The sequence below is a fragment of the Poeciliopsis prolifica genome, unplaced genomic scaffold (assembly GCF_027474105.1).
Source record: "Poeciliopsis prolifica strain line A6 unplaced genomic scaffold, Auburn_PproV2 SCAFFOLD012, whole genome shotgun sequence".
Taxonomy (NCBI): Eukaryota; Metazoa; Chordata; class Actinopteri; order Cyprinodontiformes; family Poeciliidae; genus Poeciliopsis; species Poeciliopsis prolifica.
In genome coordinates this window covers 8,370,594-8,385,967 of record NW_026562387.1, presented here as the reverse complement: position 1 = coordinate 8,385,967, position 15,374 = coordinate 8,370,594, and the positions used below count along the sequence as shown (strand labels likewise).

The following is a 15,374-nucleotide window of genomic DNA, read 5'->3' as shown; positions in this document are numbered from 1 at the left end:
CATACCATAAAGGGTGGCAACACTTTTGCAGTGTAAACACATCAAGTAGATTGAAGGTATGATTCTCGCATGAAGCCATAAATGTTGACCTTTCAGGACGTGACGATGAACATGACATTATTTGCACAAGCCATGGACCAGAGGTCATCACGGGTGTTTGTTCAAAGGTTTTTCTGCACAAACAGAGTCACTTCATGGGAAATATTTCTTCTACTATCATTTTTTTTAACGTAGGTTTCAAATCTTAAGATGTAATGTACAAATCCATTTTTATAATTCTGTGCCAGTCGGTCAACTTTCACGCTGACTTTGATTTGCACATGTTTTAACCCATCTAACCCGTCCTCTTTCTGTTTCGGGCCCCCAGCCTGTTGCGTCACAGAGCCAGTCGGGACGTAATTAAAGCCACATTGAGAAAGACTATAAATCCAGCCCCCTGAGTGCAGCTCGGTCCACACACCAGCATGTGTTAGTCCTGAGGTGGATTTTAGGCTAAGGGGTAAGACAGGAGGAGCTGGACGTTGAACTGTGTCCACTGCAACACTCAGCAACCGCAATCTTAAAACAAAAGTTGGCACAATGGCAGGACTAAAGGTAAGCCAGCGTTCATTTGCATAAAAAGTTTTATTCCTAAATGCATTTTTTTCCGTGTTGGGGATTAGTGCTGTGTGCAAGAAAGATTATGAAATTGGACAACTTAGCTTTTGTGTTGCACTAAAATTAAAATATTTAAGCGTCATCATTTCTGTAACAGCAGCCGTCTGAAGGGAGGCGTTCCCTCCAGCCAATCAGAGGGCTGCATTCAGCAGCTGCCCAGATGTGGTCAGAGAGACGCCTTAGCATTCTAAACATATACAGCTGCTGTTATCAGTTTTATTTGTATTTATAAAAAAAGTTTTAGACTGACTTCAACATCTACTGACAAAAGTTGCTGCTTGGTGTGTTTCAGCTAGTTTAAAAGTGATAGTAATTTTGTGGACACCAGTTAAATGATGTTACTCCCTAATCTCCAAAAGTTAATGTGTAAGGCACAGTTGGAAGTGAAAAACATTTAATCATTTATTTTGTTTGGCTATTGAGTAAATAAATTATTATTATTATTATTTTTTTTACATAATACAAGTGGAGCTTCTACCTTCTGCCAGACTGTGTATTTTTAACTTGAAGGCAAAATGAATATTCCTGATAGACACAAAACTACTTTATAAAACAACAGCGACGTTCCTGAAACAACGCTGGGCTTCAGGCACACGAACACGCACATATGGAAACTATTGCTCCTGCGGAGCGGCAGTGACTCAGCAACAAGCGGTTCACATCATATCAAGTCAGATTTTTTTTAAAATTCAATATGATGTTGATCAGAAGATAAAGTGAAAGTTATTGTTTTTAGGGAAAGTTTTGGTCGTTGATTTGTAGGAGGTATAAAGTAAAGCAGTATTTTTGTCTTGTATTGTGTATATCTTGTTTTATTTCCTATCTCTGATCAACTGGGCAAAAGTCTAGATGCTCCTCTTTTTTTTTTTTAGACAGCAACACTGGAACTAAGTATTAAAATATTTCCACACAAAATATACATATTCCTCCTTCTCCATGAAGAGGTCTCAACATTTTGTTTTTATATATCTCTTCAATTACTATTTATTGATCATTTCCTGTTTGTCTTCTCTTTCAGTACATGACAGGATTTGGGAATGAATTCTCCTCTGAAGATCCACGATGTCCTGGATCCTTACCTGAAGGACAGGTACCACAAACCTTCAGTCTGTTCCTTTAAGATGGTAATCTTAAAGGAGACAAAGCCACAATTATTTCCTTCATCCAGTCACTGAACTGCTAAATGACACAGTATGTCTTCCCACCAAACCATGTGGCAAAAATAATAGCCTCTATCCTTTCCTGCAATTTGTGATTCTGTGTAATGATATCATTTTGAATCCCATCAAAGCTGTTAAAATGTTAATTAGCAGAAAAAAAATCGTCTCAGGATGTTTAGTCTTTAGCTCCAGTTTTAGAGAAAACAGTCAATGCTAAGATGATATATTTAACACAGCGATTACATTGTATCTGTACAGAACAGTCCTCAGGTCTGTCCATACGGCCTGTATGCCGAGCAGCTCTCCGGCTCCGCCTTCACCTGTCCTCGTCCAGCCAACAAGAGGAGGTATTTATCAACTTACACATGAAATACACTATAAGAAACAAAAAGCATCGTGATCAGGGGGGGGGGGACTTGCACAAATGATGTCTTGAACAAGTGTCTGCTCCCTCTTTTCTCACAAAGAGCAATGAAGAACCTATAATCGCTATTGTGTTTGTTTCATGTTTGACTTAAATCCAAAAGGTTTCTAATGCCGGCATGTTTTTGTGTTTTCACAAGTGTAAAGAGCGATTCATGAAACTCAGACAGTGTTTTGGAGAATCTACGAGTAGTAAATCAGATTTTTAACATAGTTGAGACTCAGTTGTGAAAGCAGTTTATCGCCGAATAGGACTTAGCTCCATTATTCTTCCCTCCTTTTCTACAGCTGGTTGTACCGGATTCTCCCGTCTGTAAAACATAAGCCTTTCACCGCTGTGCCATGTGGTAATCTGACTGAAAACTGGAACGAAGTGGAGCCTGATCCGAACCAAGTATGTCTACATTAAGCACTTAGAGTTTCAACTGAGAATAATTTCATCATCTACTTCTCTGAAGAACAAGACGATCACAGACATGGAAACAGATCAAAATGCTCAAAACATCATTGAATTTAAAAAAATGACCATTCTGACCTTGAGGATCATATTTTACAGCTGCGGTGGCTGCCGTTCATCATCCCCAAATCGACAGAGAAGAAAGTGGACTTTGTAGCTGTGAGTCTTGGTTTATTTACTTATTTATTATTAATATTTTTAGTAGGAGGGATGGGGACATTACAAGAGGAATTTTAACTGCTAATGACACAGTATGCCACATAGTACACAGCTTTTCCATGGGTACAAGAGAGCTGCTGACTGTACGGATGGAAAAAGACATACTGTTCACCTCCTAGTATTTGCTTTTCTTACACAATTGAACATGACAAAACACCCAATGAAAAGATGATCAATTAAAAAGGAGGAAGAATAATACATAAATAAATAAAGATAGGTGTGGGGGAAGGAGAAGTAGGGGTATTACTCAGTCCGGGAAAAGAGACAGAGATTTATATTTTATCACAGGAAACTTCTCTTCATCAGTAAATCCCTGCTTTTCCTGGATTCTTCAGGGACTTCATACAATCTGCGGTGCAGGAGACGCCAAAACCCGCAATGGCATCGGCATCCACGTGTACACCTGCAACACCTCCATGGTCGACAGGTCAATAAGTGGATAACTTTTACACAGATCTTTTAAACTGATCTGTTTTAGATCACAAAAAATATCCGGTCGAGGGTTTGATCAATATTTCAGAGCTCCTTCTTTTTCTTGCTTCAGGTGCTTCAACAACTCAGATGGAGACTTTCTGATTGGTGAGGAAAAAGTCAAGTTTCCTTTTGCTTCAAATTGTATTTTCTCAGCACTTCTCATCATCGGTTTCTCTCTTCAGTCCCGCAGCAGGGCGAGGTCTTGATCACCACAGAGTTCGGGAAGATGATGGTCGAGCCCAACGAGATCTGTGTCATCCAGGTGGGCTTTGAGTTCTCCAGTGCTTTTCCATCTGCTACTGTATTTGCCCCCATTCTCCTCTTACCATATTTAGAAAGCTGTGGTTTGGCACTTTTCAAGAGTGACCTTAAAAGTAGATAATGGTGGAAAGAGGTTTCAGGCTTTGGACGTCGGGATTGTGACTGCGGCACATGTGTTTTTTTTTTTGTTTTTTTTGTTTCCAAACGCAGACGATTAGTCCCCCTCAGCACTGATGCAGCCCACATTTGCTACATAACAGCACCGAATCCCCTCTAACTGCCACTTTTCTTGTTTTTATTTTTCCAGCAAGGGATGCGCTTCAGCGTGGACGTGTTTGGAGAAACCAGAGGCTACATCCTCGAGGTGTATGGGGCCCACTTTGAGCTCCCTGACCTGGGGCCTATAGGTTTGTGTTTGGATGATACTTCTAAGTGTAGATGAAGGATGAAAACATACCATATGTGTTCATTCTTCTTTTAAAACCGCACACCAGCCACTTTGCCTCGGCTTCCTGAAACGTGCTATTGTTATCTAAATTGTTGACACTTATCTCTTGAAATCATGCTAGAGCAGCAGCTCAGGCAGAACCATCACAAACTCGGCCATCAGTTAGTTGCATTTGCCTCAGGCTTTTGGGGGTCACGGGAAAATGTATGCAAACGCAAACGTCTTTGTGTTTCCTATACTGACTACAGGCATTAATGGAAATGCATAGCAATATTCTAATTTTATATAAACAGAATTTTGAAAAAAAAAAAAAACAGCTCTCACTATAGCAAGAGCTCTTTAAGTTGAAAGCAGAAATCAATGCCCACTTTGTACGATCCCCTTGTTGCTGACAGGACTGCACTCACACATCCACCTTTTATTGCCGCGTTCTACTTCTCTGCTTTTCTTCAGCTCAGCCTACAAGTTTTCTATAAGATTTAGGTTTGGGTATTAGGTTGGCGAACAGTTTCTTTGCTGATTTGGCTGAGTGCTTTGCATCATTATTCTGTTAAAATGACCCGTTTTCAGTTTCATTTGGATTTAACAGTTCCGGTATTTCAAAGACATAAGAACAATTAGATCCCAGGGCCTTTGGAAACAAACCAGACCCACATCATCATAGCGCCTTCACTGTGCTTAGTTTCATATTCATTATGACATTTTTATTATTTTTCACAATGCTTGGACAGAAAGAGCTTTTCAGGGTTCTAAGCATCTAAGGTTTGGTAAGGAAACTTACCGAAACGAAGATGTAAGTTATTATTTCACAAGCAGTTTAATCTTGAAGCCTCTTCTGGTCTTGTCTGTTCCAGTTCCTATTGCTTTAAACCTGATTAATTTATAGAAACAATATGAGGAAGTTAAGAAAGCATCCATTTTCTTGCCACCAACAAGAAAATTCTTAAGGTACATCCACATCTGCTTAGCCCGATTGCTGTGTTATCCCCAAATTTAAAGTTTGTAGATACTATTATCAAATTAAAGCATAGCTACATTTATTTTTGCAACAATTAACTGGGGTGCCAACAATCGAAGCAACGCATTTGAAGAGGAAAATAAGAGAACGTGCAGAAAATAACTGAAACAAGCTATGTTCTTTCCAAATAAAGATTGGGCTTATTGTACTCAAAAAGACTGTGTAACCAGCGTGTAGTTCAAACAATGCACTTTGATTGAATTAATTTTGACAGTACCGATCTATAATTCCAAATAAATATCACAGAATAAGTAAGTGTTGAACAGTTTAATGTTTTGTCTGTAAATGTTTTTTGAATGTACCAATTGATATTAAATTTATACCAGATGTTAGTAGCAACCCTGACAGTCCACACGTACAAAGACTCATAATTATGTTCATTGTAGTAAAGTTATGGAATAGTGTTAGGTTTACTTACTGGAACATATTCACACTTAAACATAAACGTTTGAATTTCCTTTATGGCTGTGCCACTCCAAGATCATCAGCCGCTCCTTTAGCAACTTTTGAGACACCTATATTTTCTCCATTTCTCAATAAATATCGACTTGATCTGCAAGTCGATATTTATTGACTTGCATGCTTTTCAGATTTTGCACAGCCTGTCTACTGGAATCATGTACACATGTTTTGCAGGAGCCAATGGTCTGGCGAACCCAAGAGACTTCCTGTGTCCAGTTGCTTGGTACGAGGACCGCAAAGTGCCCTCTGGTTACACCGTCATCAACAAGTATCAAGGGAAACTGTTTGCCTGCCAGCAGGTGCTTATTGTCACATGCGGTTCTCTGTGTGCTGCGGCAACAACTGTCCACATACACACCGTCTGAGAATGGACACGCGCTCGTGTTGAACACTTTGCCCTATTACCCTATTTAGGTTTGAGTTTGCTTCAGTAAACACCATCAAAGTGCCACTGTAAGTAACAGGAAACGGTCCAAGTGAAGCATGTGATCCATTAGCTGCTCCTGCCGGCTGAATTGCCATCCCTGATGATTTAATATCCAAGCGTTAGCTGTTATCCTTTCACTCGGTTTCCGCCTCGACTCCCTTATGAGTCTTAATCACTTGTAATTAGTTAAGGCATCCTGGTGCCGCAGACGGCGTACCTGCGAGGCTTTGCAGGAAAAACCTTTTCGCAAGTAAAGCATTAATTTCACCATATTTCACTCAGGAAATGATCCTCCCTCTCCTGAATTTCCCGTTGGGCGAATAATTGGATCGACACATAATGTCTGACAGTTTTTTTTTGTTTTCTTTTTCATTAGTGCATGAAAGAGGTTAGAGGTGTTTTTCTTATATTAGAGAAAAGGGATTCAGGGTTTTAATTGCGTACTTACCTATGCAAATAATATATAAGAGCATGATGCCATCTTCTTTTTTGAAGCAAAACAGAGCTTTCCTGATTTCTGGAGCCCTTCTCTTCTTCTTGGTGGTTATGTTCTGGAGGTGAGCGGTGACACTCCGCTCCCAGTTCATTGAAACTGGAGCGTGAGGCTGAAAAACCAAGATGTGGTTGACAGAGGGCCTCATCTGAGGGGAAGATGCTGCCGCTCCTGTCTGGTCCTGCTGTTTTGTTCACCCGCAGAGTGCTAAAATTGCTCAAATTAACTTATTATTTGCTTGACTGGGCCAATATGTTTGTGTTCTGTGTGCATGTGTGTGTGCAAAGTTGTTCTCCTTCGGTTTTCCTCCGTCCCTCCGCTCCCTTCTTCCTCCCCGTCTTTATTTTAATTGAATGTAGGGGAGTTTTCACAGATGAATGTCCGAGAAATTACCTGCACCAGGGTTTCTCAAAAGGCCATTTTCCATGATAACTGGAGACAATTGGATGCATAAAGAAACCCTTTTTTTCTTGTTTGTTTTTTGTATATCTCTTTGGCTATTTTTAGCTATTTATTCAGATTTTTTAAAATTGATTTTGTTTTATTTCAATTTCTTAATTAGAAGCAAGAAAAAAACTGGCATATGTGCAGAAACGCCTCTGTGCGCACGCAAGAGCATGGAGGTCAGCCTGGCAGCAGCTTCAGTTGTAATGAACTATATTGATTTCAGAGCTTCTGTTGAATGTCCTTTTCACAGTGACATTATCAGAACAGAGAAACTATATAAAATTGCTGTGGTTTTAACAATCAAGATAAAGAAATATCTCTACACCCACACTTGCCGAAGCCCACCCTTCTCCTCCAATAACTGCACCGCGGAGAGCGTCAAAATGCTCAAAGTTTGGGAAAGTTTGATTGTGAAGCCAATTACCCCATAATACCTGGTGCCTCGTTTCACAAAGAACCGGGAGGGGAATGAAAGAGAAGAAAGATTGAAAGAAGCAACACCCTCTTACAATTTTCATTATTGCCATTTTTTCCCCTCTCTTTATGTCAAGAAGTACTTTTCTTGGAATTTAAGATTACAAAGACATTATTCATTGTTCCCCCTTTCCCTGTGAAAAGCTCAATTTAACGTCTTTTGTGTTTGTTGCTCAGGTAGGCTTCTCTTATTTTCTCTTTCTATTTTTTTTTGTTTGTTTTGTGCTTTTACACGCAGGATTTCTCTCCTTTCAATGTCGTTGCCTGGCACGGGAACTACACACCGTACAAATACAACTTGAAGAACTTTATGGTGATCAACTGCGTGGCCTTTGACCATGCGGTATGTTGGTGACACAAGCAGAGCCCTCGCACTCTGTTTTGGGTTTATCCCATTTCCTCGTAATGGGATAAACCCAAACAGAGTTTGACAGAAACATGTATACCATCTTCTCTAGGATCCATCTATCTTCACCGTGCTGACCGCCAAATCCACAAAGCCAGGTGTGGCCATTGCGGACTTTGTCATCTTCCCCCCAAGGTGGGGGGTGGCTGACAACACCTTCCGTCCGCCGTATTACCACCGTAAGAACTCAACACCCACACTTGGTCTGATTGTTTGCGATAACAGATGCTTCCTTCATGAATTATGTACGCCTGTTTCAGCACGGCAGGGTCACATTTTGCAAATGAATTCGGATGGAAATGTCACAATGTGCTCTTTCCAAGATATTTTGTGTTTTTAAGCAACCCAGCCAGAAGCTAACACATTCATTTACCAGCTAGTGGCACAGACAGTGTCCCTACCTGCTGAATGACTCACTTCACACGCCAGGATCTTTTTGTGTTTTCACCACAGGTCTTTAAGGCCATCTAGTGGGGAACCCCACTCTGTTCCTCAACAAGTAGCTGTGTTACAGTGCCTCCTGCTTGTCGTTTCAGGTAACTGCATGAGTGAGTTCATGGGGCTGATCAAAGGCCATTACGAGGCTAAAGAGGAAGGTTTCCAGCCTGGGGGAGGCAGCCTGCACAGCATGATGACCCCTCATGGTCCAGATGCTGACTGCTTTGAGAAGAACAGCACTGCTGAGCTGAAACCAGAGAGGGTTGCTGAAGGAACCATGGTAATGCTGCACACAGAGGAGCTTGTGTTTGTTAAAAATCAAGTGTTTTTAAGTGTATGTATGTACACTGATCAGTGGTGAATAGATGGAACATATTCAGTATGGTTAATTAGATCCTACACTGGTCTCTCCTCCTTTCAGGCATTCATGTTTGAGTCCTCCTTCAGCATGGCTGTGACCAAGTGGGGTCTGCAAACTTGCCAGAGACTGGACAAGACTTACTACCAGTGCTGGGAACCACTGCGCAGCCACTTTAACCCCAACTGGAAGCCAAGAAAGCAGTAGCTTATCCAAGATACAGAAGATGATATAAAAAATAAAAAAGTGGTTTGTGCAACAACCAAAAAATTTAAATCTCAATTTGCAGTACATGGTGTTGTTTTTGATTCTTAAATTTACAAATGAAAATCATTTGGTGTCATAATACACACTGTGCAAATATGCAGAAGAATGGGCATCCAGCAAAAATGCGTTTAACAAAAAAATATCACCTTCCCTTATTGTTACAGGTTACTTATTATTCTATAAATTAGACAATACTGCTGATAAACAGCTCTATTAATGTAACTGCTAATCAGCAGTCTTGCTTTTTGACTCTTTTTTTTTTTTTTTTTTACTTTTCACGACCCCATTTCTTCTTTGAAATCAAAGCCACATAACTGTTGAACAATGACATTTAATTTATTTATTTTTATTATGATTACACACAACATTTCTGGGATATCACAGGAAGAGCTTTCTGTACTGAAGCTCATGACGATAAACAGAACCTGCGATCGACGGCTCCGGCCTTAATCTTCTCCTCCTTGTTATCCTGTAAAACAGACGACAAACAGATGACTGGCTGGTACAATCTCCATAGCAACAAAGACACATTATTCCCCCGCCCCACTTCACCCCTTCACCTTCTGGACATTTTCTCAACGATGTGCTTTATGAGTGAGCATTTTGTGATTTCAAAGCAGTTTTCTTTTCCCCCCTCCACCCAGCAGAGAAGAGGGGAAAGAAGCGAGCATGATGGCTCCAGCACAGTGAGACAACGGCAGCAGATTTTCGCTGGAACTTCCAATTGACTACGATTTACGGGGTAAATCTCCATGACAATGGGGAGAGAAATGGAAGCGGGGAGATTTCAAGCTACGCATTTATTTTGAATGTAATTCTATCTGTGTCTCAAAAGGAACATCGATTCTCATCACTTTTTAGTTGGTCTGAAAATGTAACTCCTTTCTAAAAACTCAAATTCTACAAAAGGTACGTAGGCAGCAGAGTTCATATCAACTGTCAGGATGATGGATTTGATTAGTCAGACGTTCTTAGTACTGTAACATACACAACGAGGTCTCATGCCAACAAAGACAACCGAACTGGTACAGTAACATGGCAAGTAAACATAATTAAATGCTGAGAAATATCAACAGCAAATATCATTTGCACAGCACAAATACTTCATCTTTATATAGTGTCCAAGTTACTTTATTCCTTACTGTAAACTCAATATTTTTGTTTAACATATGGCATAAATACATCTTTTATTCATGCATATATAGCGTTTTTATTTTAGGAATTGATGTAAATTATATTTTACAATTTTTAAAATAAATAATATGGTAAAAACAATGGTGTTAATGAAATGAATTATAAATTAAACCAATTACTACATTTATATGTACAATATTTAAATGAAGCAATTAGCCTTAAAGAATGATGCAGATTATGTTAATTTCTAGTAAACATTAGACACTTAGGTTCATGGGTAAACTTGTCCATAAAATGTAAAGCAAAGAGAAGGCAGAAGGGCCCCTTGTCTCATACCCTGTTTGTTTTGAAGATGTAGTAGAGGGCAAACAGAGGCATCACTCCAAACATTGCACCAAGCAGAGACGTCTTCTTTGTGGGTCTGAAGTGAGGGTAGGGATTGGCTCGTGCATACACCCACCTTGTCAGGGCAGGGTCTTCCTACAAGCAGACATTTGCAATGATATTTCAGTTAATTATGTGTAAAGAAACATCAGATTAGGATTTACTTAGTCATGTATTTAGTGAACAACTGTTTAACTGGTAATGAATTGTAATAAAAGTATTTTTTGAACATGCATGGAAGTAGTCTGAATCATGGGCTCATTTCATGAATGATTTTGAATCAAAAGTTTGTTCTTTTAATATATTACTGTGTGAAAAAAAGAATTGTTTTATGCCAACTTCAACTATTTTCAAGGCCTGTTTTATTTCTGCTGAAAGAAAAATTGTACTCAACACATAAAAACTCAGAGTAAACTTTCTTTAATAGCTAAAAGTAAAAAAAAAAAAAGAAACCCAACTCATTCTAAACAATTACAGTCCAAGAACATTTTCAGCTAAGATACTTAACATTCTTTTCCCAATTTACACACAGGAAATAAATGATTGGAACCCCTCTTAAGGGGTTGCTTTTGCTTTGTTTATCAATTTTTTATATTTAATAGCTCTTTTCAGTATTAGATGTTCATTAGAATTTAAAGTTTATTGATATTTGACGATGACGCTGTCCTTGCATTATCTAGCCATCACCATTATATTAACAGAAAACAGTCTCAAAACAACATCATCATTTATTGCAAAAACTTTTGGGAAAATTTACCGGACAGCAAAATTTGTTGTTATGACAGGATGGTATGAGAGCGATAATCTGTGAAAAATACCAAGCCTCTTTACCTTTGCCTGGTGCTAACTAGAAAAAAAAAAAAAAAACAATCAGAGCTAGGAGGCGGGTCTTAATGCTGCCAATCACAGTACCACATGTTGCTGCTCATCATTCTCCCCCACTTCATCTCTGCTATGTTGCTGTAGCTAACAGAGAATGTCATGTATGCGGAGGGTAATTCGCATCACCATCAATGAGAGCGGATAAAACAGTTTCCTGTAATAGTTAGATATAGTCAAATTTTTTGTAACTGTGGCACATCTAAAAACTGCAGGACAGCAGCTCTGGAGGACTGGAGTTTGACACATGTGGCTTAGAGCTTCATTTAGGCTCTGATTGGTTGGACTCGGTCGAGAGCAGTGCTTTTCTTCAGACTGAATAAAAAACAAAAAACGTTATTTAGAAAGAAAGTTATATACTGCAGCTTTAAGTTAATTTATGGATCTCGTTCTTTTCCCATTACACGTGGCTGTTTATGACACATAAGAGGAAATGACAATAGTTAAATAACCCATATAAACCCACTGAAAATGTCTTTATTTATCTCTGCTCATGCTGTATACCTTCTTTTCTAACAACGGCCGTCTGAATTATTATGGCTAGCTTGACGTTACTTGGAAAACTTCAACATTCACATATAATCGCTAGAGCTGCCTTTATAATCACATATAGCAATAGGAAATAAATACAAAATTAACAAATACTCGATGCTGAGCACTTTTTGTTCAGGTTCAGTGATAACATTTAACCGTCAGTAGCATTTAGCTCTCCTTAAATCAGGGGTGACTTTGGTTGCTAATATGCTAACTTAGCCACTTACAATGAGCTCAGTCCTGTGCGGGTTGTTCAGCTGCAGCTGGTACTGCCTCTTTAGGTTGGCCCGCAGTGCTGCCCGCTCCTCCTCTGCGCGCCTGTAATTCGGAGAAAGATTGAAATATTCATTTGGGTCCAGTGTTTTTGGCCGAGTCGCCAAGGGCGCCTCTCGGTAGTCCGCCATGATTGTTTGGTGACAGACGAGAGTACGTGAAATCTCGCGTTGCTAGTCTCGCGTCGTAACCACGACAACGGTCAAAACTAACTTTTTTCGCTACCTTCAAGCGAAAGGATGAACTCTCCTGAGAAAACTGGAAAACTACAAACTACAACGGCGGTTGGAGATGCCATGAAGTGTGCGGAAGCTCTTAAAAATGGTCAGGACGTAAAAGGAGGACACGAAGAAGACTTGGAAGCGACAGAGAAAGCCATCCAGGAGCGAGCAGAGGCGGTCGCTTCGATTAATCGGAGGCCCAGCACCTCTGAACAGCAGCTTTCTGTGTTCGACTTTTTGCTGAATTTCCTTTTCCAACACGGCATGACGGGGACTTTGGCGTGTTTCGAAGCGGAATGGTCTGAGCTGCTGCAGAACGGAGAAGTGGATGCGAAGGAGATCGACCTGATCCCGAAGGTGTACACCGAGAGCGAGCAATTGGCCGGAGAGCTGAAGAGTGCGTGGCGGGAGAAGGAGGAGTACAGGCAGGCGGCCGCCGTCGCGGCCGAGGCCCTGCAGAGAGCCAAGAGAGCCAAAGATGCCCACTGGTTGGAGCATCAACGGCTGGTCAGAGAGAACAACAAACTCATCGGGGACATGCAAAAGCTGAAAGTGCAGTGTGAGGGCTACCAGCCTGAAGTAAAGAGGATGAGTGACAAATACCAGGCGATGTCAAAGCAGGTCGTGCAGGTGGCGTTGGAGAGGGACAAAGCGCTGCTGCAAGGGGACCATCAGGCTGCCCGACTGGACGCCTCCTCATCTCAGACCAATGGAAACAATGGTTCATTGAATTAAATCTAACGTCATAACAATGTGCTTTATTTCTTTTTTGATTTTTTTCTTTTTGGATAGATGGCATAAAGCCGTTGTTTTCAAATACAGAATATACAATAAAGGTAATTATAAGACGAGTCATGCTACAACAACCTTGTTTTAAATTAACTAGAATCTTTAAAAAACCTGCATAGCAGTAATGACAATTACTAGGAAATGTATCAAACAGTTTATCATAAAGGAAAGTAAGTATGAATGGCCTCTTAAATCTTAACATGAAGATTTTAAATCATTAACAAAAAAAGAGAAAGAACTGACACAATTAGAGGGAACAAAGTTTTGACAAAATAAAAAGCTAACTTTTGCTTTAAAAAAAACTAACGTTTTTGATTTTTTGCAACTGTGTCCATCTTTTTTTTTTATTTTTCACAAATATATTTTGTCTCGTTTTTTCCAAGTTTATAAGTTCTGCTTTTAACCACAAGAGGGCGGTCCACATCAAGCTCTGCATGTTTTACACAGTGGAAAACCCATTCAGAAGAACTAGCAGCAGAAAGAGAGTACATGCAGATTTCAAATGTGATTTCTCCCACATCACTGATGCCTATAAGACTGTGTGGCTCTGAGTAGACATAAGCAGGCTTATTATACCCCGCAGAGCACAAATACTTTTCAGCTAATATTGCAAAAATAGATCTAAATTACTCTGAGAGGTTTATGAATTTGTTATGAGAATGTTAAACGTGTTGGTGTATTATTCTCCTCCCTGCAGGAGGACCAGGTATTTCTAGTATTTCCATCAGTGTGCTGTTGTTTGGCTATAGTCCTGATAATATGTCGGACATAGCGAGACTCAATCAACCTAAACCTTTTTTTTTTTAAATATCCGTTTAAGATAAATAATTGTAAAGTTAAAACACGTTACGACATCTGATGTTTTCACACTTTATCATTACAACCACAAACTTCAATACATTTTTTTGAGTTCTTATGTCACTGACATGTGGAAACAAGTGTCGCTGTGATGTAAAAAAAGGATGCAGTTTTCAGTAAAAAAGAAAATCTTAGCCGACTTGAACTAATACATCAATTAATCACTTTTTATTGCAGGTGCAGTCTTATGAGGTGTGGCTCTGCCTGCTTCACACATCTACAGACAAAATATTTTGTCCATTGTTTCTTGCTAGATTTCTCAAGCTCAAGTTGAGAGTCTGTGAATATCCACTTTCAAGTCTTGCCATAGATCCTCAATCAGATTTAGTTCTGGACTTTGGCTGGACTGTGATACTTTGATATACTTTGGGTCTTAATACAAACAGACACTTAACCTTTCAGATGTATATTTGTGTAATTTCTTCTTTCATTTCATAATGATGCAGTACTTTGCTTTGATTTACTGTAGAAATTTTAAAATAATACAATGACGTCTTCATTTATAATGGGGGCGAATGTGCAGGGAGAAGAATATTTTTCTAAGGCCCCCTAGAACCTGTCTGCGGGATGAATGCTAAACTGACAAACCGATGATCATTCAAAACACAAAGCAGTGCATGTTCTCTCTCAGCTCTTGCACCGCTCTAATTTTGAGCTTCATTCTTGGGAAGCGGAGTGGTGCAGAGATGCAGAGGAAACTCTTTGATCCTGGGATTGGGGCACCGCTGCAGTATGTATGACCAAATGATTTATTGTCCTCTCGGGAACGCCAAAGTGCCAGCCTGCTCTGCTGCCCTGTAACAGCTATTTATGACTCTGAAATAAAATTCAATGTGAGACTACAGTCCCTTCCAGGGACAGATTTAGGATCAGAAAATGAAACGTTAATGTGTTTCTGCCCCGGCTGGTCCTCTTCAACCTCACGGTCGGGAAGCTGAACTATGGAGAGTTTTTGAGCTTTGGGAGCATTAATCACTGTGTGGTTTATCCTCATACTTTTCATTCTCCTCACCTTGTATGTCTTCTCTGCAGAGGATGGGTGTTTAGTTCTTTATCTGTGATTCTGACAGACAGTTATTGTTGCTGCAGGTATTGTGCAAACTCTTTGTCAGATAACAGAGATGGGGATGTTACTCTGTCTAAGAGATAAGGGAACGAAAAAGCCCCATGTGATTCCTATCTCCATTCCGTGTCCCTCCGTCAGACTTAATCATGCTCTATAATCTGAGGTTATTTTGTGTTGCTTTGGTTGCTATTTATTTATTTTTTTCAAATGAGCGCACGCAAGACTGACTCAAAAAGGACAAACCAGTTACTTTTTCCAACCACATATTACAGCTACTTCTCTACTCGAAGTTCACTGAAGTGGTTGCTCATAGACAGTGACCTAATGTGTACCAGTACGATGTGCTT

At 39.8% G+C, this 15,374-nt stretch overlaps 3 protein-coding genes across 3 annotated transcripts; 2 read left to right on the top strand and 1 right to left on the bottom strand.

The window, feature by feature from the left end:
• The first annotated feature begins 435 nt into the window (after positions 1-435).
• Positions 436-8,904, top strand: hgd (homogentisate 1,2-dioxygenase). The gene is made up of 14 exons (XM_055037510.1): positions 436-594; positions 1,676-1,747; positions 2,076-2,164; positions 2,529-2,634; positions 2,797-2,856; positions 3,252-3,343; positions 3,461-3,495; positions 3,573-3,652; positions 3,959-4,058; positions 5,754-5,878; positions 7,659-7,763; positions 7,879-8,005; positions 8,363-8,544; positions 8,686-8,904. The coding sequence occupies exons 1-14, from the start codon at positions 580-582 to the stop codon at positions 8,827-8,829; spliced, it is 1,332 nt and encodes a 443-aa protein (XP_054893485.1). The 5' UTR covers positions 436-579; the 3' UTR covers positions 8,830-8,904.
• A 300-nt stretch (positions 8,905-9,204) lies between these two features.
• ndufb4 (NADH:ubiquinone oxidoreductase subunit B4) lies at positions 9,205-12,261 on the bottom strand. Its single transcript, XM_055037509.1, has 3 exons — positions 12,048-12,261; positions 10,360-10,503; positions 9,205-9,358 (listed from the first exon to the last, which is right to left on the bottom strand). Exons 1-3 carry the CDS (start codon positions 12,222-12,224, stop codon positions 9,296-9,298), a joined length of 384 nt encoding a protein of 127 aa, XP_054893484.1. The 5' UTR covers positions 12,225-12,261; the 3' UTR covers positions 9,205-9,295.
• A 4-nt stretch (positions 12,262-12,265) lies between these two features.
• LOC129364695 (sperm-associated antigen 16 protein-like) lies at positions 12,266-13,075 on the top strand. The gene has a single exon (XM_055037506.1). The coding sequence runs from the start codon at positions 12,333-12,335 to the stop codon at positions 13,047-13,049; it is 717 nt and encodes a 238-aa protein (XP_054893481.1). The 5' UTR covers positions 12,266-12,332; the 3' UTR covers positions 13,050-13,075.
• Positions 13,076-15,374: the final 2,299 nt, after the last annotated feature.

What these genes read in the sequence shown, in the direction of transcription:
- hgd (XM_055037510.1), top strand. An exon ending in GATCCTTACCTGAAGGACAG is followed by an intron (nt 1,748 to 2,075) that starts GTACCACAAACC and finishes GTATCTGTACAG; the next exon opens with AACAGTCCTCAGGTCTGTCC. An exon ending in TGGAGCCTGATCCGAACCAA is followed by an intron (nt 2,635 to 2,796) that starts GTATGTCTACAT and finishes CATATTTTACAG; the next exon opens with CTGCGGTGGCTGCCGTTCAT.
- ndufb4 (XM_055037509.1), bottom strand. Translation starts at nt 12,224, where the DNA reads ATGGCGGACTACCGAGAGGCGCCCTTGGCGACTCGGCCAAAAACACTG. An exon ending in CGCACAGGACTGAGCTCATT is followed by an intron (nt 10,504 to 12,047) that starts GTAAGTGGCTAA and finishes GTCTGCTTGTAG; the next exon opens with GAAGACCCTGCCCTGACAAG. An exon ending in ACATCTTCAAAACAAACAGG is followed by an intron (nt 9,359 to 10,359) that starts GTATGAGACAAG and finishes TCTGTTTTACAG; the next exon opens with GATAACAAGGAGGAGAAGAT.
- LOC129364695 (XM_055037506.1), top strand. Translation starts at nt 12,333, where the DNA reads ATGAACTCTCCTGAGAAAACTGGAAAACTACAAACTACAACGGCGGTT.